The 23793-nt window shown below is 53.8% G+C and overlaps 1 protein-coding gene across 5 annotated transcripts in view; it reads right to left on the bottom strand.

Moving 5' to 3' along the window:
• BCOR (BCL6 corepressor) overlaps positions 1 to 23793 on the bottom strand; it is an 83848-nt gene that overhangs the window by 22588 nt on the left and 37467 nt on the right. For 4 of the 5 annotated variants that reach the window (XM_087813566.1, XM_087813569.1, XM_087813568.1 and 1 more), the window contains exons 1-3: positions 20535 to 20776; positions 1874 to 1999; positions 463 to 541 (exon numbers count right to left, since the gene is read on the bottom strand). In XM_087813566.1, the coding sequence (XP_087669692.1) occupies positions 463 to 541; positions 1874 to 1959 (165 nt within the window). In that variant the 5' untranslated portion in view covers positions 1960 to 1999; positions 20535 to 20776. Of the gene's footprint in view, positions 1 to 462; positions 542 to 1873; positions 2000 to 20534; positions 20777 to 23793 lie in introns of those variants that run through there. The other variant, XM_087813567.1, reaches the window with a different exon arrangement.

Here is a 23793-nt window from a genome sequence, read left to right as displayed (position 1 = left end):
ATGTCTCATTTCTAAATCAATAAAGAGGTCATGGGTCAAACTGTGGTTGCATCTTTTGACTTCCTCTCCCTGGTGTCTGAAGAAGGTTCTGTGTTTCATATTTTACTGGAAAGGTAAACCCTAAGGATCTACTTGGAGGCTGGAAATTTATCCAACTGGGACCATTGAAGTGGCATGTAGCTTAGCGAAGAAAAGGCAGCACATTTCCCACCAGTCACTAGGGGACGCAGACATAAATGGCAAGCCTGCTGAGAGGAGGGCTCGGCCAAGGACGTGAGATGGGAAGAGCTTAAGTGAGGGCCTATTCCTGCAGCAGACAGAGGCTTTCTACTTAGCCCTGCCCTGAAACACCCGGCTCCACCCCACCCCCCAAGCCCTTTAATGGTATGCAAATTAATGCACGATTGATTACAGATCACTGAGACTCAGATAGCACATCAACAGAAGCCATTCATCTCTTACCACGTTGTGGTTCAAGGGATTTTCTTCCCTTAGTTCCAGTCTGGCCTTTGAAGCGTCACCATCATTTACAGGAATTTTCCTATTTAAAAGGACACACCAACTTCATGAAAGCATTCCTCACTTAATCTATCTTTCATAGATCACCCCCAGAAAAGACCAGTTTCTAATAACTCAATTTTTTCAACTGCTCCTAAAAAAAAAAAAAAAAAAAAAGATTCCTCCTCAATGGCCCATATTGAAAGTTGTCCCCAAATGGTGATTTAACTGGACTGGCAAAAACAAAGGCAGGGCAACAGGGACATGAGATCACAAACATGACCCTGAGATGGGTAAGCCTGAAATTAAGCACAACCATTCCTCCAGCACAGTCTTTTCTCCAGAGATGCCAAGTAGGCCAATCTGGGCTCTGCTGTCCTAGACGGCCCTTATAAGCTCTACCTGAGGACAGCCATTGAGTAATACAATGGTCAAAGACCAAAGCAGGGGACAAAAGGTTGGAGTGTACTGGCTGGCTACGTCAACCACTTCCGCGTTACCACAAGGGCAGGCTTTCGAAACTTTTCCCCAAAATTAGGTACCATGTCCTCCAAAACTGGTTTCCTTGGTGATAATGAAGCCATATTTGATTGCCTTTATCAAAACGATGAGGGATAAACACTAATATCATACAAATGTCAGCCTCTCCAGGCTCCAGAGGAAGCCGCACATCTGTGCCAGGCTGCTGCGGCTGCCCTGGGACTTGTTATCAGAGAGCATCGATAAAGAAGGCGCCTGGTGCCAACTTCCAAATCCCCAGGATAAAACTGCTGACAAACAGCAGAGGAAAGTTTCATCATTACTCTGAAAACCAGCTTTAATCATCTACTGCTTAGATGCCTCTACCCCACACCCCAAAATTACTGATTAGGAAGCATAACAGAGCTGTCAGGTGACTGAAACCAGAAGCCAATGGCCTCAAAGAATGGGCGGCACAGGACACCTAGAAACCCTGGCCTTAAATGAAGCAAAGGGTGGCTATCTCCCCAGTTATTACTGAGCAAACTATTTGTTTTAAAAGCACATCGAATGCTGATCCACCTGGGTCCGCACTCCTGACATTTAGAGTTAAAGCAGCATATAGTCTGGGATTAATTCTCCTTCATAAATATGAAATAATAAATTAAGGACGAAAGTGCACTGAAAGGCCGCTTTAGGGGCTAATCTTTTAAAGGGCGGCAATGCTTCGCTGAGCTAGGTTGCCTGTTAAAACTGTAAATCAAGGGCCGCCGGTGAAGCAGATCTTTCTCCTCCACCCCTTTAGGGCCCACTCTCACTGTGAGAAAGTGAGGGGGGCCTCAGTTCTGCTCAGGGGCAGGGGGGACGAGAGACCCGCGCGCTTTCCCCGGGACCTCCGCCAGACAGGCACACTCACCTGTCTTCGTTGATCCCACACATGCGGACCCTTTCGCTGTTCATCCAGCTGTGAACGTTCCCATACAGGGGGGTTGCTGAAAGCATGTCGTCTTCTTGGATGGCAGCTTTTCTTCAAGCGTCTAGTCTGTTTAAAAAAAAACAAAACAAAACAAAATCCCAGGAGGTTGAATAAAGAGCCAAACAGGAAACGAGAGAAGCCCTCTTTCTAGGCAATCCGTACATAATGCAGACTCAAGAAGGCGGATTGTGCTGGGTGTTCTACAGATGGCAGGAGTGTAGGCACACACCTGACCCGAAGGTCCGGGGAGGGGAGAGGGTTAAAGCGCTACTTCCACACCATCCAACGTATAGGCCCTACCCCTGCCCCCTGGCTGCTCTCCCCCCCCCTTGCCAGCCTTTGGAGAACACATTCTGAAGGAAGAGTGCTGGAGCCCAGGTAGCCAAGCACTGATTCTTCTTGGGGCTGAAAGGATCAGGGCAGGTGGAAGGCACAATAGTCAGCTGTGGCCCACACCACCATGAGTTTCCTGGGCTGTGGTGTGTGCAACTTACAATTTGAGGGTTAAAAAAGAGTTGGTGGGCTGGTGATCCACTCCACCCCAACCCTAGATTAGATTAAGCACCAAACCCGGGTGATTTGGCCTGGGAGCTGCAGAGGGAGGCAGCTGAGTAATTCAATGACGCCTGCTCACTGGGGACAGAAATCATTAACGAGCGCAGAAGTCTTAGCAGCCCAGGCTGCTGGGCTGCAAGCCGCTGGCACACTAGGAGCAGCCAAAAGCCACCCATTTTCCACCTACTGGAAGGGGGAGGCTGACAGACAGAGGAGGGGAGAGCACCTCTCCCCACCCCTACTTCCTTACCTTCTCTGCCCACCACCCCCACCCACGTCACATTCTAGTTTGCTGCATGAGTGAAGGGTCAGGACAAGCTGCATTTTATTAACAGGATTATCACGGCTCGTGATTTATCCTCGTGCAGGATTTTAATTGCTCTTTGGAGGTTGAGCCGTTTCTTTTGACTGCGCTTCAGCCCATATCCTGCTGTTAAATGCTGGGTTAATAAGTAGGGGAGCCTTTAATGCCTGGGACCGATGGCCCTGGGCAATTCCCTGATCACAATCACATCGCCAGCTCCCTTGTCTGGACTGGACACAGCATCTTTACCCTCGTCCCAAACTTGAGTGTGAAATCCTTGACGTGCAGATTATCAGGGGAACTTTTCTTTCTCCTTCTCCCTCACACACCCACCCACACAGTTTCCGAAAGCCCAAATGTTCCCTAAGACGACACATTTCCTTTGTTAGCAGGAAAAAATATGCAAATGCTCGTTTCTTTACACTTTAGCAAACGGAGCCTGCCGGGTCGCCTGGGATGGAGGCGCCAGGTCGGGGAATCTTTTTCAGAGAGTTGCAGAGGGTGAGGTGGGGGTGGGGAGCACCTGGGAGACCTGAATCCAAAAGCCAGGCTGTCCTTGGGCATTTCTTTGTCCTAACTATGCCTTTTGTCCACCAGCATCCCCCATCGGCCCCTAGACATAGAACACTGTCTGTTAATCAAGAGCCACAGGTACAGACACACCTCGAACAGTCAGAGCTCCACATGAAGCTAGAGAAGAAAAGAAGAGGCAGACATCTGCAGAACGGGCAGGTCTGGTGGGATTCTGAAGGAGCTATTTTTCCAGGAAGCATCTTTCTTCAGACAGGGTGGGGTGTTTCCAAAGCGTGAGCCACGGCACCCCTTGCACCCCTCCAAGAAAGATGGACTCAGGTGTTGAGGAAGGTTCTGTGGAAGCTCATGGGCTTTTCGCCCATATTCCAAATATACAAATCGAGTTGGGAGAGGGGGCACCACTAGTGCTGGCCAACCACAAGACACAGTCACAGGAGGGTTCCCTCCTTAACCCCTGTGGCTCCTTTAACAAAAGGAAGACATTCTGAATGGCCTAATGTAGAAGGTGGAGCAACATTCCTCGGTGCAAGTGTCCTTGGTCACTGGCTGAAGCAGTGGGACCATACCATGCCACCCCCTCACTGTGTGCCAAGCTGAAATGCAGAAATGACATAAGGAGCGAAAGGGTCACTGAATCCAACCCCTAAGAAAAGAATGAGGGAAGAAAGTGTGTGTCTACGAAACCTCAATCTCCCAGTGTCCCAGTCTTCAACAAGCCACTTCCTACACACCTCCTTTAGTAGTCACTTGGTGACAAGGACCTCCCAACACCTGACTGAAGAGGAAAGAAGGATGCTGCCTCAATCATCCTCCAGAGTTCCCTTCTTTTGAAAGGGCTTTTCATTACAAAGGACAGCCTGGACTTAGTGGAAAGGTGAATGTAGTTTAGAGATATCTGGAAGCACTGGGTGCTTTCAAAGCTTCTCCCCCTTTCCAGGGTTTGTCCTGTGGGGTTTTCAATATTAATGCTGCACAGATAAACGACACCGGGCATCAGAATGAAGTGTTCTCACATGCTCAGGGTCAGATGGAGTGTTGAGGCCCAGAGTACCCATGATTCAGTGTCATTTGTGTGTGTGTTTGAGGGTGGGGGTGGCAGGGATGAACACGAAGAAGCAAAACGGGGGTGGGGGGGTGGGGAGGAGTATATTGTAGGATCCTGCTGACTACACACACACACACACACACACACACACACACACACACTTATAATCTTTAGCTGCCCCATGAACTTTTTGTGAACTGTTTAAAAGTGGAGGTCTGTTGAACAAACAGCGGCGCCACTGCCAGCCATAATTTCATTGCAACAAGCTAAAGACTTAACTCTTCAGGTTCCTGGCCAGAGATGGAGCTCAGTGGAAAGGGCTTGCCTGGCACAAGGCCCTTCTCCAGGGTGACAAACAAGAGCAGCCCAACTCCCAGGCAGGAACATCCTCGGTAAAGGCCACACTGTGTACACTTCACAATTACCGAAGAACAGAAACTCCCTTCCCCATCTCTCTGGGATGTATTACTAAGAAGACAGTGAGGGTAAGAAACCCAAAGAGACTGAGAGGCAGAGATCCAGCGACTCACCCACTCCACTCCAGAAGGGGCTGTTGAAATAGGTGGGACTTTTATTTTATTTTACTTTTTACCTCTAAAGGGAAATGTTTCAAAACTGGCTTCGCTGACCTTTGGCCGTGGGACACGATGGAGAAGACAATGATGTGATTTGGATGACAAACAGGACAGGCACTTTGCTGCTATATATAAGAAGCTCGTTTGCCCTTATTTCTCAACACTCCCCCGTTCTTCCACAGGCAGGCTATGCTTCTAGAAGTGCCAAGATGTGTGAAGTCACTCATGAAAAGCACTTTACAAGCACCAACCTGTTCGCAGTGTGAGCTGCTGAGCTACACCCAGGCTCTGGGGTTTAACCCTTTTTTCCAGTAGTGGAGAAAAGGGGGCAAGGATGCAGGACAGGGATGAAGAGGGAAGATGGTCGAAAGAAGAGGTCAGACCGGGAGACTGAGGAGTGTCTGGTTTCTAAAGAACAGACGGGAATTACAGTGGCTGCTTGCCGGAACAACAGTTCCGGGGAGAGACCTGGCTGGCAAAACGCAGACACACACGGAGGGGTCTCCAACTCTCAGTTTGGCCGTAATTGAAAGCACAGGAGAGCTTGGGTCTCCCTCAACAGACTTAGGCAGTCATCTGCTCTGGAAGCCAAGAGCTATGATTAGTATCTGAACTTGGCCTGGACACTGGGGAGAAGGGCGTGATTGGCAGAAAGAGGTCAGAGGGACCAAGATTAGGAGCTATCACCCTGAGAAGGTGTACTTCTGCCCTCTGTCAAAAGACATAAGGAGGCACATGGGCCTCAAGCAGCACCCACCACCACCAACCATTCCACTTATTTCTGCCATAAGGACACCATTATGGACTGAGGAAAAGGAGAGAACATTTCTTTTTTCTTTAAAGGTGAGTTGCCCTAACAGAAAACAAAGAGCAGGCTGAAAACGAGGGAGCAGTGGCCCCGAGAGGCTGGGATGAGAGAAGGGAGGGAAGGCAGCGCCAGGCCACTGCTGGCACCTGTCCTTTCTCTCCACCCTGGCTCCTCCTGGCACCAGGCCACTTTCCACTGCCTCCGCCCTTGAGGTGCCGATCAGTTAAAGTCTGCATATCACGCTTGTCAAGTGGCACAGACAAAATGGAAAGCATCACCACCAAACCATCTCAACTCCCACGCTTCACACAAGCACTAATGGTGCCCCTTTCCTTAGGGTCTCCTTCGCTAGGCACCACTAGCCCCCATCAAGCAGTTATCTAGTTAGTAACCAAGAAGGCTGAGCAGGGATCCCAGCCAGTGTGTGCAGTGGGAAGGGGTCTCCCTCATACGTGGCTGGTTCTCTGGAGAACAAGTCAGAACATGGTTACCACACCCTCCCACGCACGGTGTGTCTCTGGGCAGGTGGCTCAACCTCTTCAACCTTGGTCCCCTCATCTGTAAATATTTGGCACCATGTTTTCCAGAGGATTAAACTGCACTATGGACTTGAGTTTTGCCTGGCAATAGCTGGTACAGGACACATTTAACCCCATTAAACAGCATCTGACTCCACTAAACGTACTGTGTAACAACCCCAAAATCTCAGCATAGTTACTTTGTGGCACTGGGAAGGCTGAGGCAGGGACACAGAGGGGACCAGGCCAGGGAGGGGTGACCTTCAGCAGAGTTGTGAGGATTTCACCGAAGCTGAAGCTAACCACGAGGGAGCCCTTCCTGGGGCAGTTCCAAGTGCAGGCTGAGTCACACACAGCGGCACTTCTCTACTGGTGTCAAAGAAGGGGAGGGGGGGTGAAGTTCCTATTTTAGGATGGAGGGGCTCTGTGGGGGTGGGAGATGAGAGGGAAAAGCTCTCCCGGATGTGCAGTGTTGGGGCGGGTCCTCCTGGGCTGCTTTCCTGGGTGTGCATCGCAGGAGGGAGCTGAGGACCCCAAGGCTGTCCCCCAAGGTCGGGCCTCAGGTTTCTAGGGCTGTGGCTGAGGGAGGTCGGCCCTCCTGCCCTCCATGAGGGTGGGGGGAGAGGAGTGATCCAGCCTGCCCAGGCGCTGACTCCTGGCACACTCCAAGCCGTGGCGATTGCCTGGGGGGGCCTCCCCACCCACGCCCCAAGTTTTGCATTAGTAATAGACTGAGCTGTGGAGCAAGGGGTAGGGGGAGGAGAGGAGGACGGGATCTTTTCGAGCAACCAAGAACCTTCCCTGCCTCCTCCTAGGGCCAGTGGGTCAGGAGAGAGCCACTAGGGTTGGTCCGGAGTGAACTTGGCCCTCCGCAGCGGCAGTGGTGGCCCGCAGAGCAAGAGGGGTGCACCCTCCCCCGACTCAGCCCAGAGCTCGGATCAGTCGGCAACAAAAGGGTTCTCTCTCTCTCTCTCTCTCTCTCTCTCTCTCTCTCTCTCTCTCACACACACACACACACACACACACACACACACACACACACCCGGCGGCTCAGGGTTAATCCGACCCTCCTCGAGGTTTCTCGGCACACCCACTCACCCCGCACACCCACTCCCAGGATGGGACCCTGCCTGGTCACTCCCAAATCCCCTGACCTGGGTTAACCTAACCCCTCACCCCGCACCCTCCCTTCCCAAGTCCTCGATGTTCGTCCTTTCCCAGACACCGAATCTGACAATAAACAACTTTAGGTGGGCACACAGAGAAACCAGGGCGTGCTGCCAGCAGAGCCCCCCCCCCCAAGAATGGTCACTGCAGACCCCAACCATCATCCTAGGCTCCCTTCTGACCAGAAGGGACTGTTGCCTCCGCAGACCCCTCTCCCCAAGATGCAAGCCAAGTGTAGCCAAGTGTAAAGACGAGAGGGTGAGTGAGGACCAGCAGGATGACCAGGAGAGTTGCTGCCCAACTGAGGCTGGCAGCCATGCATCATCCCCCTCACCCAGGCCCCGGGTCAGCTCAAGGGACCAATGTTGGACACTTCCCCTTCCCCACTGCTGCCGTCCAGGCCACTGCTTGGCTTTTTGTTCCTTTCACTTTCTTTCATGGTTGTGGCCCACAGAACCACGTTTGTATGCAAGGGGAAGGGGGGGACATTTGGAAGCTGATGTCCCTCTCCAACAGGAGGAGGCCTGGAAAGGAAACCTAGGTTGAGCACAATTAATCACCCCTACCGCCGCCCCCCCAAAAAACCCCATACCCCCTTCTGTCTAGTCTCTACAGAGCTGGGTTCCCACTTGGCATTTATACAACCTAGGGGCATATCCAGAATAAACGATTCATACAACTCCACAGGGGGTGTCAATGCACTGTAGTCTCCACCAAGACTTTGCAGAAATAAAGCACACTTAATGCTCCCTCCCCCCAAAAGGAACAAACTATACCATAAGGCTATTAACAACAGCTATCATTAGTACACACAGGAAGCACAAAGGAACTTTTTATGAATAAAAGATGCATAAAACACAGGGTCCTGTGGTCTGCACCCGCGTTCCTTGCTGATTGTGTGCCGCCTGGGGGTCCTGGGAAGGCTAGGGATGAGGGTCAGAGGAGGAGAGGGGCGCCCACTTTCTTTACAAGGAACAATGGGAACCCCATGTCTGCTACTCAGTCTTGGAACTCGGAACATCCCAAACAAAGCTGTGGAACAAGTGTGGCATAGATGGGGGCCCGTGAATTTTTGTAGCTGTTCAGAGCTTAATTACTCCTCCTTGATCCGTGGGACTAGACACGACACTGCCAAGGTTAAAATGCCCCGAACAGCGCCGAGCAGATGTGAGCGAGCTGGCAGACGCGCAAATGAGGCCTGCCTCGGAGCACGATAACAAGTGACTAATACATTGCATATCGTTGAAAGAAAATTATTTTTCTCTAATTTGCATTTGCTTGGGGGAAAAAAAAAAGCCAACCAGAGTCCCTCCTCACAAGCACGGAGTCTAATCCTGGAAATACAGCCCGGCTGCTTTAAGAGAGCTGGAAGGAGGGAAAGACTGCCAGTGTTTTGGCGTTGCAAGCTTGTTTATCTTTCCGCCTTTCCTCCAAGGCGAAACTCGTTTTGCAAGCAACATTCCTACAGAAAATGGCACACGTCATAAAAAGAGACCAATTTATAGAACTGGCACCGAAGTTCATGTATCACTCCAGAAGCATCTCCCAGCTCCCCAGTAGGGAACCCAACTAAATGTAGAAGTCCACATTAAAACTCAGAGAGAGGAGACCTGTCGGGGTGGGGTGAATTCGATTTGCAGACATCCTATAGGCCGTACACCCAGGGACCAAGCAAAGTCACACAGAAAAGGGCACGATGTAGAGTGTAAAGTCAGCTCTAAATGATCCTTCTCCAAACCCTAGGGGCCAGGGCTGAGAAGACTTCAACCTTGGAATACGGGGGGTGGGGGGGGGTGATTTTTACACCCAGCTTGCCCAAGGACAGCCCAGAGGCAAACCCACTTTCCTGGCCATCCATGAATTCCCAGGACTGGCCAAATTGGTGACTGCTGCCACCAACTGTTGTCCCTCCCACCCTGGTGTCCCCTGCCAAGTGCCTGCCTAGGGGGGACCAGGAACTCAGAAGGCCTGTGGCTATGGGCCTCCAGCTGATTAATTCAGAGTGGGTGGCGCTGTGGGAAGACCACAGGACTGCACCTCTTCGTCCTGCAGCTGAAGGCAAATGCGCTCTTGAAAATGGGCAGGCTTGGGAGAGAAGGTTAAGGGATGCGGGTAATCAGAACCCAAGCTGCACCTCTTCCACCCAGATACACCCTCCCCTCTTTGAGTCCCGAACCTACACACTTGGATTTCCAATGCAGGACACCGTGCGGAGTGCGGAGCACACACAAAGCGCCTGCCTATCTCTCTAACTTGTCTGAATAATGGAGTCATTTTAGAAGAGGGAACAGCAGCCTTCAGAGCTTTGCAGTTTCCAGAAAGCCTTCAGTTAATAATACATTCTTTCCAACAAGCTTGCTAAGGGCTGAAAGTTAGTTTCCCAAAATCTTAAAAATCCTGTCGTAAATGGCTAAGGACCCAGATCCACAGATCCTGGCCAAACCCCTCCAGAGAGGGACACTCATGACCCTGTGGACCTTCTCCGGCCACCTCTTTCTAACAAGTTCCCTAAACCACAACACACAAAACATTCTGCACCTCCACCATCCCAATCCTGGGAGCCAGAGAGGTGTATGTCAGGGGCGGGTGCTGCTGCTGAGCTTTCTCTCATCTGAGGACACTGGCCAGAAAGTGGCGGCCACCTCTGTGGGCTGCATAGTGTGCGCTTTGTGTAAGTGCCGAGGAGGCACAGCGCTGCTCGTGCACCAACAGCTGTCACATTATTTGCACTCGCTGTAAACAGCCTTCACATTCCCCCCTTACCACATAGTTAAAGCCAGACTAACAATCCACAGTTCGAGATCAAACCAACAACAGCAGCATTGTGTCTGCCTTCACGGCCTTCGCACCAAGCCCAGCAGCTGGCAGGTTTCTCCGGAACAAGGGACCCCCCCCTCCTCCCCACCCCTCCGGGCTCCAGCCAAGGCTAGCCAAGGCAGCAAGCGTTTGTTGCTGCCAGATTGTCAAAGCAAAAGAGCACAGCCATTTCGCCAAGGTTTTAGTGTGGTTTATCAGTCTGCTCCTAGAGTTTTCTCCTCCTGGTGGCTTGGGGAACCATTCTTCCCCCACAGTTCCGCAGTTGGGAATAAAGGTTGTTCAGGCTCCCAGGGTTGGTTTCCATGATCAGCAAAGCCTGGGCTAGCCTGCCTGGGCCATGCTTGGGATCTGGGCAAGGAGGCCTACAGCTCTATTGCTTGTTACAGGGGCCAGGCAGTTCTGTGCTTTCCGCAGCTCTTTGTGTTTCAGAAATTGTCCAACTCCCTGAATACTTACTGGTCGCCCCACTGATCAAAACGTCTCCTTTATGATTTTTGGTTAAGTCGAACATTTCCATAATCGTCATTATTAGCGCAAATTACACGCCTAATCGGTCCTTAAATAGATTTTAATTAAATAATCATACAAGGCTCATTTTATGACTTAAGAAAGGCATTACTTTTCGTTATAAACTTTCCACCAGGATATAGAATAACGATAGCAGACAAATACTTATTCTTTGAAAATTACCAATAACCGATGGGCAAAGTATGATAAAACGAATTCAGTTTCACCTTCTAATATTGAAGCAGAGACCAGACATAACACATCTGCACAACTGTCCTCCCGAGAAGGAAGAAGGGATGGGATGGTCTTCCTCCAAAGCATTACTTTTGTCTTCTTTTTGGAGCCAGCAGAAACCAACCCCAAATGCTACTTTTCCTTTCTCATCTGAAGAGCTTTCTCTCCAGCTAGAAGTCTCTCCTAGAGACCACTCCTCCCCACCCCCAGCTGTTTTCCACCCCTTCGTCTGCTGGGAGTGCAAAGCAGGCAGGCTGTGCTTGTTAAATGCTGTGTAAAATGCTGTTAATAAAATAATAAATACAAAGGGTGGAGGTTGCTTGCTCCACGGGTATTTTGACTGGCAATGCCTTGGCACTTGTCATGTGTTTATAGGAGGGCAGACAACTAGAGGATTTACATAGTTTGGACATTTCTATACTTCATTTATTCTTTCCTAAATAACCTAAGCCTAGAGCTATTTCAAGTTTGCATTTGTACAGAACTGTTAAATGCCTAAGAGTTTCTCCAATTAAATCAAGTTTTACATCCAGAGCTGGAACACGCATACTCTGATTCGCCCCACACTGATCCTCAGCAACTCCCTGCCCTGCTCTCCCCACTTTCACCCTCTCTGGGGGTACACCTAGGGCAAAGGTTAAGGTGTCTTCGGATGACAGGCAAAGCCCTGGCTACCCACTGTGGAAATCATTGCTGTTAGGTGCATCCTGGCCATACGCTACACCTCTAAAATAGTGAGCTAAGATGGGGGCAAAACTGCTGGCCTGGTAAAACCTACTGTTCACGAAACAATGTCAGCAAAGGCTGGAAGGCATTCTTTAGAGAGGGACCAGGGATTCATGCCTACTGAAGCTCTTTCAGCACAAAGGCTTTTAGGGGAAGAAGGGAAAAAGAGGGAGGAGGAGGGGGGAGGAGAGAAAGGGAGGGCTCCTGTTTCAGAGCAGGCATCCCCTGAGAGTCAAGAACCAAGTGTAGCTTCAATCAAACGCTGACTTCCCCTCTGGGAGTCGAGTAGGAAACCTGATCACAGTAGCATACTACCGGCCTGGATCCATACAGGTCTGGTTTTCTTCTCATGCTAGTAATTTTTTTAAATACATATCGATATAAAAGAAGCAATCCCTGGCAGACTTTATTGAAAACCACACTGAGCCCTCATAACATCCGGACTTAATCCCTATCAAACAAACCACAGCACCTCTGGCTTCTGCAGCAGGTCACCCCCCTCTCACCTCTTCCAACCAGGTCTCTCCCCTCCAGCCACTGCAGTTTCTTCCCCCAAAAGAATGAAGGGAAGACATCGCCAAAGAGCACCCAGATACCAGTTCTGGAATCAATTCTTAACCATATAATGATCCCACTTAGGAGGGGGAACCAAGTCTTTTCATATGGAACCCTTTAAAATGCAGAATGCAAAGAACTGTAAACAAAGGGAGAGAGGAACCAAGGAGGTGAACCGGGAAGAAATACCCTTGGGGAAACCCCGGGAGAGGAACTTAACCTGCACGTTGGTCCCCAGAATGGCCTCAGCAGGTCTCAGAGGGAATGGGGACTGGAGGAGCAACCTATAGGAACATGACCAGTCATTCAAAGAAGTCACTGATCCTCGGGGCCTACTATGTGCAAAGTATTCTTTGATCCTAAGGTGGATAATTATTCCCAGTCTTACAAATGAAGAAACTACCAAGACTCAGAGGCCATAAATAACTTGCCCCCAAGGTCACACAGCTAGTAAAAATGGGCCATGGTCAAACTCAGTCCTGGAGTTGCGGAGAGGAGCCAATTATTGGTCTAATTGTGCCATTCGAAATCCCCAAAAAGTTCAGAAGGTTTCCATAGGCCTTGTTACTCAAGTTCAGGGTAAAAAGATAGCCTTTAACACCTAGGTAACTTAAACAAGGAGCCTGGAACCCAGTTGCTTCTACACCCAGTAATCCCGTGGTCCATTTGAAGTTTTTTTCACAATTCCCCCTACATCCACACCTCATCTCCCTACACTGGAATACTTTGGTGTGAGGCCAGGGCTCCAGTAAGGCTCCACTTTCTCTTCCATCCAGGATCCCAGAATAGGCAGATAGTTGGTCCGTTGCTACTCTCAGGTCTCTGCAGAAAGTGCTGATTCCTGGCATTAGAACGAGGCTTGCCACCCTAGTTTTACTACATAAAGCAATAAATCAAGTTATCTAGATAGAGCAAAAGCCCTTTGGAAAGAGTGCCTACACCTACCATTCCTAGGGTTTTGGAAAAACCCCAGGGACCCAAGTGTGGTGGGGGAGGGAATTAAGATGGAAGTGGCTTGCAAGAAGCTGAGCCCTACCGGACTCCTGGGGATCCCAAAACAAAAAGCCATTCCTTTCCCCAACTTCTCATCCCAACATTCCCTCCCTACCCCCATCCCCAATTTCCAGGTCTGCCCCAGGCTTTCAGATGCTCCTGAAACTACCCACAGCAGACAGCTCAGCTCGGTGGGGTTTGGCAACGGCAGGGGCACAGGACCAGTTGCTCCTCCGTAAGCTAAGGCTCCGGGTGTGAGAAATGGCTCCAGGAATCACTGGGTGGGCAAGGGCTTGGGCTACGAGAAGGAGGGATCGATGGAGACGCTGGCGGGCCGGGTCCTCAGCCGGACAGCCAGCGGAACACGCCCCCGAGGCCCGGCCTCCCCTGACTCCCCGCCAGTGGCTTGCTCTCACTTTTAAACTTTCCAGCGTCTGCAATAGGCGCGGGGTTTCCAGCTCCCCACCTCCGCCCTCCCCGCCCCCCGCAGCTCCGGGCAGGCCTTTCCAATCTCAGGGGAGGCGACCCCCACCCCTGGCACCTTGTGACCGAGGTCCCGACAGACGCCCCCTCCCCCACTGGGGCCAGCTGGAGCTGGCAGCCTCTCCAAGCCATACGCGTCCGGCTGAGACAGGGACTTAGTCCAGTCCGGGGAGGAACTCCGCAGCCTCCAACGGTCCAAGCCTGCCCGCGGCGCCCGCGCAACTCGCCCCACACTCACGCGCTTCCCGAAGGCGCTAATGCTCGAGGAGGGCGGAGGGGGAGGGAATGAGGCAGAAAGGGTTATTGGGCTACTTTAAAAAAATTTTTTTTTAACTCTTCTCACGGAGAGTTCTGGGTATCCCTGACACGATTGCGAGCGCTCGCTCGGGTAGAACAATAGAAATGGGAGGAGTGCCGGAAATGGTGCTGGAAGACCCCTATAACGCTATAAACCTCTCCTCCCCTCGCAGTTACCACTGGCATGAAAAGGCTCCAGTACCTTCAAATGCAATAGTGCCTGTTCATAACTTTTTCCCCCGCTGGGTCCCCACACCCTAAACAAGTCCCATCCTCACATTATGAAACCACAAAAGCAAACATCACTCCCAAATTTGTGACCTGAAACTCTGGGGCCTCTCACCTGCTCTGCCCCTGGCACCCTGACCTGACTCACCCTCCTTCCCCAGTAGTTCCTCTAGTTTGCACCTAGACAATAAATTTAGTTTAATTTAGCTTCCGGTCTTTAATTTTAGCAGGTCTCCTTTTTGCATGCAAATCAATATGGCAATTACCATCTAAAAGCTCGCCCAGCCCCGGGTCAATGTAAATTGATCATTGTCCGCCTTCCACAAAATAACACCGGGAGTCTGTGGTGCATAATGAGATTATACTGGAAACTGTCTCTTAGATCACAAATTATATTTTATGTTGTCAGGATCTTATCCTAGCGGACTTCCCCACTAGTCTAACCATGGGGAGCCACGCCATGGGTGATGAGGGGTGCTGTTGGATGGGGAGATGTGGCTCTAAAAATCAACAGAGTGAGGATCCTCGTTTCTGAGACCCTCCATTGGGGGCAGGCAGAGATGAGCTTGTGCTAGGAACGGGGGGCCTTCTACAGAAATGTCGAGGAAAAGAATCCTTCGCTAATTTCCATCCAACATCAAGTCAGATCTCCCTTCCAAAGGAACACACTGGAGACAACAACAGAAAACCCTCGGGTAGGTCTAGAAGTCGGTGGACTTCCCAGGCGGAATCCTGGCGATAAGGTGGCTTGGCCACACGGGGGGGGGGGGGGGGGGGGGGGGGCGGGGGGGCGGGAGCATCCACTTCTGCTCTGGCTGCTTCTCAAGCCGGCCACTGACACCCAGGGCTCAGCAGCACAGCCGGCTTTGCACGGACAGAATCTTGCCGGCCATGCACATTGGCAAAGCAGTCGGGGTGGGCCTAGTACTCTCCTCCCAAGGCTGGGTGAGGTCTGGCCAGGCTCGAACCTTGTGGTCCGGAGAGGAAGCCTCCAAGCAAAAGGGTCCTTTCTCGCCCAGAGCACTGCTCTCTCGCCCCTGTGCGACCCCCAGGGCACCGGTGTGACCCTGGGGTCTAACAAAGGGCCATCTGAGCTCCTTTCAGCCTCGGGCTGGCAGGGAGGGTGGGGCGCGGTGGCCAAAGTGGACAGGCGCGGTCCCCCACCCGGCCCGGCTGGCGCCCTCGAGGAAACCACCAAGGTGGCATTGTCAGGGCTCCCGGCACTCCAGAGGGCCGTCCAGGCTGTCCTAGAGCTCTGTCCTGCAGCCTTCGAGACTCTTGCTCAGCCCGCGCGGCCCACCTCTGCCCTGCCCGACCCGGCGCGGGCTCCACCCGAGTGCGGTCTTCCCAATAAAAGCTGGAATTCCCGGCTGCGCTCAGACAAAGAGGGACCGCGGCAAATCGACGCCGCGGGCAAACCAAACCCTAGCCTAGCTTACGTGCGCGTCTGGGGTCACAGAGACGCCTGCTAATCCACTCTACGCAGGCCAGTCCCCACATGGTCTCCTCCAGGAAAAAAAACAAAAAACCTTACCAAAATGAAAACATATCTCCCCTTTATTCCTCCCAGAGGCCGAACTTCGCACTTCTTTTGGTTCTGTCTTAATCAGTCCACTGGGCCCTGCACCACCTTAAACAGTTGAGCATTGCAACATCCATTCCTCCCTCCTGACCCAAAGTGTAAAGCTACTACTCTTTTTCCTCCACCCTCCATCCACTCAAAGGCAAGAACTCAAAATCTCTTGGAAATCCCCCTACCTGCTTAACACATACCCTTCTCTTCCACCTAGATGGGAAGAAACTGTAACCACAAGTAATCTCGGTAATTGAGGTCCATCCACCCTTAGCTAGGCCACTTTGCCTTCCATTCCCTTCTAGCCAAAGACATTTCCCTGTGAAGGAGGGTTGGAAAGTGGTGGTGTGCCCCACACTTCCCTGTCCTTCAGTCTCACTCCGCAGAAAAGTCTACATTTGTCATTCAGTCTGTGTATCTGAGCATGGATGTATGCATATGAATGCTTTCTGTTTCCAAGTGACCCTCTTCACTTCACACCTTTAAATGGGTTTTTGTCTCTAGACCAAAGTCACAGAAATTCTGCCTCAGTTTCCAGCTCAACAGTCTGGAATTTTTCTTAGAATGTTGCTATAGATCCCTGTATTTGTAAATCCCTGTTTACATTTCTCTTGTCCAGTTCTCTATCTCTTATGTATCCCTTGTTCCTTGTGGGCACTAGAGCCCAAGTATCTTGATTTGTCTCAGCACATGTCATCGAGGCACACATCTTAATCTGAGCACTCCTGTCTAACACATACACCTCCCTACTACTAACATTCTTGCCTTGACTATTGTGTGGTTCATTTTCAGGCCAGACCAATATGGGTTTGCAGTTTAAATGTAACTAGAACATCCCCTAGACGGCAAACTCTAAAAGGGAGAGAAGGGGAAAGGAGACAGGGGTGCTACTAATGATTTATTTATATATAGGGTAACCCACCCACCAATTTCAACCTCTGAAAAGAACTAGACCAATGCCTGCAGAGTTGTATTAAATTTTTTGACCAATTCAATATCCACCCCATGTATGTGTATACAAATGATCGATCTTGTACACATCACTGTCCAACTCCTGTTTGGAGGCAGTCTTCCACACATACCCGATACTAACTCCCCACAAGTTCAGGTTAAAAGTGTATCTATCTATACAGACAACTCAAGGACCTATTTGCTGTCTCCAATGCATACCTGTACACAGTGGCCTGGCATTTCGGTCTCAGGTCTTCCATCTGCAGTAGTCTTGGTCAGAGGCCCAAGCCAACTACAGCTCTGAGCAGACCTTCCCACACTGGATCGCCCACAAGAGTTCTCTTCTGGGAAATTGAGGTCTACATTTGCATCTCCCAAACTTAGTTCCTTAAGTGAGGGTGCTCACTGTGTTCAGATCTCCCCCACTGAGAAGTACCAGGTCAAACTAGATCATCAAGCAGCTGCGTTTGGTTTCTGAAGAATCGAGCCCAATGCACCAGGATGTGCGCGTGCAAACATTAGAGAAAGAAAAACCCTAGGCCTAAGGCCCAGGCTCCTGCCCCTCCCCACCGGGGCTACTCTGCCTCCAGGAATTTCTGTTAGGCTTCCTGCCCACCCCCCTTACATTCTTCCAACAGCCTTTAAAGGGTTAAGAGAAACCCTCGTAGCCTTCCCTCCACCCTGCTCGCTGGGCCCGCAGGCTGGCTAGCTCACTAACTGCTCACGGGAGTCTGCAGCCGCCTCCGCGGCCCGCCCCCCCCTTCCCGTCCTTCAGCCGGGAGGGAGCCTGCATGCCTGTCTAGACCGATCTATCACAGGCACACCAACAACACCCGCGAGAGCGCGGAGACCCTGCCCAGGTCCCCCTGCCCGCACGGTTCCCGGCGGACAGAACCCAGGGAGTGTGACCGAGACTGTGGGATGCAGGGGGAAGCCCATCGGCGCCGGCCGCCCAGAGCGCACCGCGGGTCCGCCCCGGCCCCGGCCCCTCGAGCTCCCGCCAACCCGGCTGCCGGGGCACAGTCACAGCTCTGCGCGCTGGGCAGTCCTATTTTTATCTTGTCTAATCCCAAACTGGGCGGAGAGCACACAGGCGTCGTGCTTAGAGAACAAGAGATAGGCGAGGGAGGCGGGGAGGAGCAGCTAGGCAGCGACGCGAGCGCGAGTGAGTTAAAGACACAGTCGAGGCGACCGAGGTCAGGAAGAAAGAGCGGGCTTGCGCGGGCCTCGGGCGCCGCACGCAACACGCCGCCCGTCGAAGTTATACTCGCCTCCTCACCGACCCTGGATGCCCGCCCCTCCCCACTTCCCAGCGGCGCTCTCCGCAGCCGGGGCGGCGGGGCTCGGCCTGTGTGGGAGGCAGAGGCTGGCCTCGCAAAGGACTGGAGAGAATCGCTAATGAGCTGTGCGGCCCATTGATCCGAAGAACACTTCCTAATTAACTCTCAGTCACCTACTGGTGACAGCGCCTCAAAGGATAGCGCTGGGGCTGTCCGAGCCCCAGTCCCAATCTGCCCGCCGAGCGCCAGGCGCCCGAACCCCGCGCATCCCCCTATCTACCCCAGGCGAACCAGGTTACCAGTGGAGTATACTGGCACAGTGAAGGCCAGTCTCAGATTAAACCTGGACGGCATATTAATCAACATCTCCCCTACTTCCTCCACGCGGTGAAAGCATGCCCAAAATAAACACGAAAACCAACACTGCAAAGCCCAGACCAGATAACAGGTCGTGGGTGGAGTGGGAAGGGTCGAGAAGCAAACGTATTCTCCAGATGTCCACGTACAGGAGTCTCCAAGGCCAACAATTAAAACGCCTTCCACACAAGCAATTCTGTTGGCAAAACCGAATCCAACACCTCGTAAGGATTGATTTCGACCCGCGGTGTCCGTTTCCAGTGCCACAGGAAGTGTCAGATGGCTAGAAATACCCAAGTCTGTCTGGGTTCACCACCCACCACCTTTAGGGGTGGGCCGTTTCCTCCCCATTTTTAACCCCCAGGCCATTTTAAGGCTTATTCTCCAAAAGGCTGGCTCTAGAACATAACACCATTACCTCTACCCTAGCGTCTCAAAAAAAAAAAAAAAAAAGGAAAGAAAAGGAAAGCTAAAACCCCGAGCTGTCTAGTCTAGACACAGCGAATACCTATTTGAAGCGTGCTGGGTTCTTTTTAAGGTTTGTTTTTAAATATACATAACCCCCCTCTTCTTTCGCTCTTCCATTCCCCCAACCCCCACCCTTCTAGACGCCGGCGGAGCGCGTCCTCGCGCTCAGGCACTCAACAGCCTCTAGCTTCTAGCAGGAGATCTTGGACTTTCTGGAAAAGATTCATTAACAGCAAATTAAGCCTCGCCCGGCTTTGGCCTACACGCGGTCAGATTCCGCCGTCTCGGAGACCAGGGGACGTGCCCACTCGAGAGAGCGAGCAACGGGAAGCCCGCGGGGACTGCGCGTGCCTCGAGCCTCCCGGATCCACACAAGGCGCCTCAGGGCTTGCTTCGTAAACAGCGGGCGCACGTCGCCGCCGCCCGGAGCCTCCGAGTTGGCGGAGGCTCTGCAGCGCAGCCCCCCGCCTACTCCAAGCACGGGCCCCGCGGCGCGGCGGCGCCTCGCCCTCCCCGCCGCGGCTGAGGATCCCGCCCGGGTGCGCAAGTTCCTCTTCACCTTCCACCTCAACACCGCACAACCTCCGAGCAGGACCAACTTCCTCCGGCCGCAGACTCGCACACGCCCAACAGGGCTTCCCACCAGACTCCCCGCTGCCCAGCGGAGGGCCCAGGTCTTGCCACCCCCGCCCTCCCTTCCCGTCGCCCCCGACCATTCTACCCCCACCCCTGGGGGCTCAGAACTTAAAACAGAACCCGCAGCGTCCAGAGAAGGGTGGGGATGGGAGGGGGTCGCGGATTGCAATTTTACAGGAACATTTACAAAACAAAGCGTCTGACCTGGTGGATGGGCGGACGGGCCGAGTCGGAACCCCTAGCTCCGGTCGATTTCCTAGTTGTTGTTTTTTTTTTGTTTTTTTTTTTTTATTAATCCACGTGATTCGTGCTTTGGGGCAAGCCAAGAAAAAACCCGGGACTCCCCTCCCGAGTTGTGCGGCGGCAGGTCGGGCTCGGCTGGGCCGGGGCGCCTGCCACACACTCTGGCGCAAGCACACGCCAAGTTCCACTAGGAGGAACGAGCGGCCCCCGGAGAGGCGAGACGAGGCGGCGGCGACTGGGGGTTTTTACAGTTCTTTCCCGAGTCGAAAAAGAAAGCAGACGGGAACCCGCCGCCCTCCCCCCCTTCCTGCTCTCGAGCTAACGCCGAGCCGAGCTTCCCAGCTTCCAGCCCAGCCCCCCCCACACCCCCCGCGCACGACTCGCGGCGCTCAGCGGCAACCGCGCTCCCGCGCACGCAGACACACAGGCTGCAAACTTCCACTCCGCGAACTCCCAATCTCCTCCCGGCCTTCCGGGAGGCGGCAAGACCCCGGCCGCACTCCTCCCAGGTGCCCACACAGAGCTGCTTAGGTTGGCTGCATTTTTAATAACTTAGAGCTAAGAAATAAAAACGAAAGCGATCACAGCCAAGGGAAGCGCGAGGCGAAAGCTTCGCGGGTTACACGAGAGTCAGAGGAGCAGCCCGCAGCGGGCGGGGGCCCCAGGGAAGGGGCCAACTGCAGCCCGCCGCGCGCCCGTCTGCCCGCCCGCGCGGCCTCCCCCGGGAAAGGTGTTTCGGGCACTGACCTGAAATCCCCGGCCGGGGAGTAAGCAGAGAGCTTGCGATCCGGAGCTTTGAAGTCCCCCCCCCACCCCCAGCAGAGCCCAGGCGGCGAAGAGCCAGGGGCGGCTGGGTGGGTGTGGAGAGGTGTGCGGGGTAGGAGGAAAGTGGGGTGGCAACGGCAGCGATCTGAGATGGAGCCAGGCCGGGGAAGCGTGGCAAGCAGCAAAGTTTGCTGTCCCTGGCTGCCCGCAACCCGCTCGCGGCGCCGCGCTCGCTCGCCTCCCTCGCAGTCTGCTGCCAGCCGGCTGCCCTCGGGGTTGGCCCTGCTGAGGGGTGGGCTCTGGACCGGGTGGGGGCGGGGCGGGCTCGAAGCCTCCAGGCAGGTGGCGACAGCCCTGAGCGATCCTCCGGGCTCCCGCGACTGGACCAGGCTCAGCAGGGCTTAGCAGCTCCCGCGCCGCCGCTGCTGCCGCCCGCGCTCCGGCAGGAGCCCCAGCGCCATGTTGACGGATCGCCGCGAGCGCCCGCTCGGGCTGTGTGTGTGTGTGTGTGTGTGTGTGTGTGTGTGTGTATGTGTGTGTGTGAGAGAGAGAGAGAGACAGAGAGAGAGACAGAGAGAGAGAGAGAGAGAGAGGAGAGAGCGAGAGAGAGAAAGAGAGAGAGAGAGTGTGTGTGAGTGTTGGCCAAGTCGTCCCTGCGCGGCGACAGCGCTGCTTGGGCTCCCCGCCTGGCGGCTCGCGGGCTCCCCCTCCGCCGCCGCCGCTCGCTTCGCTCCCGCTCTCGGTCGCGGTCTGGACTCCGGCGCGTCTCCCCCGCAGCCGCCGAGCTCTGCCGGCGTTCAGCGAGGAGCGTAGCTCAGGCTCACCTTGCCGCTGGGAGCCCGGGCTCCGTCTGCCGCCGCACGCCGCGATCCCAACGCGTCCCCCCTCCGCGGTTCCCTCCTCTTCCTCCTCCCCCTCCCTCCACCCGCCCTTTCTCCCTCCCTTCCTCCCAGCAGCCGCCTCCCCTCCCCCCGCAGGCGCAGCGTTCGGGCGACAGCCGCCCGCCCGCCGCCGCCTCCAGCTCTCGCAAGTTTGAGCTCCCCTAGCTTCTGCTCACCCTCTGCTGCGGCGCCTCGGCGGTGGGCTTTCGGAGGGGTGATTCCCCAGGAAAGATTTGCCCGAGTTGCCCCGGCCATCACCGGTTCCCCCGAGCGCGTCTCGCCTCTCTGGGTCCGAACCCCGGGCCACTTGGGTGGCGCCCCCTCGCCCCTGGCCCTCCCCTCCCTGGCTCGGACTGAGTTGGCTGCGCAAACCGGGTCTGGGCGCGCCCCAGACCGACTCAGGCAGCGGCGGCGGCGAGGGCGGCCCGCAGATCTTGAGCCCAGGGGATGGGGGGCGGCGGGGGTGCCTCTCCCAGCCGCCCGCCGAGACTCCCATCGCTACCCAGAAGGCCAGTGGAGGACCGCAATTACCATAAAGCGCCTCACACTCCGCTCAGCCAAAGCTGTCAAACCCCAGCGGCAGCCACTGCTGCCTCCTCTTGCCACCAGCGCTGCGCTCTCCCGGTCGCCCGTCCCCTCCGAGACCAAGCAGAGCCTGGCGAGTGCCCGTTGGCGCCCACCCCCTGCCTGGGGCTCCCCTTCCTCCCGAAGGAGCCCTTGCCCATTTTGCTGTCAAAAGCTACCTGAAAACACGGCCCCGGGCACCGGTGGCCTTTCCGCCCCGAACTCCGCGCCCGAGTTCCCCGGACATTTCAATTGTGTGGGAATTGTTTGGAGAGGCGGGGAGGGGGGTGATGGAGGAGGCAGCCCTTGGGGCACAGGGAGGCGGGGATGAGGGGGTGGAGACGGTAGGGGAGCGGAGATCGGAGGGAATGTCTCCCAGTTCGCGGGCATTTCACAGTCTGCACCTCAGAAGGCTGGAGGGTCTGTCCCAGCCCCTCACCCTCACCTCGGGAGATTATCTCCCGCGTTTTATTTTCCTTGGCAGGGAGCAACTTTTGGCTTACACCATTCGCCCCATAAATTTCCACTCGGTAACGTTGTGCTGATCGTACAGCCCGCGCCCGCAGCAGTTAATTCAATTGACACGTATTGAGCTTCTCCAGCGCACCCGGCGCGCCGCTGGGCGCTGGGGGGAGGGCGGGGGCAGGCAAGCGGGAGGGGGAAGCGGAGTGGCGAGGTTCCGGCCTCCCCGGAGCGCAGAGCCTCAGGGGAGAGCCAAGAAGCCCCAGTTCTTGAAGCTAGCGGAAAGGGGTGGGAGTGGGGGAGGGGTGTTCCGGCCATACCGCACCCAGATAGCCGGGCCGGGACTACGCGGCAAAAGGTGACCCCACTCCGCTGCTCGCTAGGGTCTTTCTATGCTGGAGGTGGGGAGTCTCTTTCTGCTTAAGGACAAGATGGTGCAAGCTCGATGAGAACATCAATCCGAAATGGAGGTGGCTTGTAAATCCACACGGAAAGTTTTAAAATATCCTGGAGTGTCTCCATGCCAAAAATAATCAAAAGCATCTCAAGTTGATTACTAAGTCAAGGTCAAGGCCAAAATCAGCTCTAGCTAGAAAATCCCTTTTAAAATTTAGACTTAATACTGACTGCGGGACTGGTGTTAGGTGCGATTTTATTTATTCTGTTTTAGTTCTCAGCAGTTATAAAAACAGCCCTTTCCAAAGCAGAAGTGAAACATCTCTACCGTTTGAAACCCGAAACTTCGGGCAGAATTAAATCTTCATGTTTCAGAGCTGCTTATAACAACTGATGCAAAAGACAGGCAGGCAAGTGCCCCAGCGAGCAGTGCCCAGCCCTGCTGGGCCGCCACTGCTTCCAGGACCTGCGCCTGCATGATGGAATGCACGCCTTTTTCTTCCCGTCTTTCTGGAGGTGGATGTCTCTGAAAGCTAACCCACACATTTTTTTAATCTCCGGTAACAAGCAGAAAGACACCTGGACTATTATGCTGTAAAGCTATTTTTTATAAAGACATTTTAGGGCCAGACATTAAAAGTTATTAGACTGAACGCATGCGAGTTACAGACGCAGCTGGAGAAAAGGCCTCTGGTTGTGTGTTGTAGCAACATTTCTTTTTGAAGCGACTCCTTTTATTCAAAACAAATCTACAATAACTGAGAAGGTTGAAGTTGGGTACTTGTGGGGAAACTCTATGAACGTTGTTCCAGGCAAGGAGGCCGCTGTGCCACTGTGGGCCGCTCGGGAGAGCTGGCCTGGCGAGTAGGGAGCCTTGCCAGGCTCTTCCGGCTCGGTTAGGCCGCCGCAGAGACGCTGGCCAAGTGCCCAACCCCCTT

This window comes from Miniopterus natalensis, chromosome X (genome assembly GCF_054644295.1).
Source record: "Miniopterus natalensis isolate mMinNat1 chromosome X, mMinNat1.hap1, whole genome shotgun sequence".
NCBI lineage: Eukaryota > Metazoa > Chordata > Mammalia > Chiroptera > Miniopteridae > Miniopterus > Miniopterus natalensis.
Note: the sequence above shows the minus strand (reverse complement) of the source record. Positions and strands in the feature narration are given on the sequence as shown.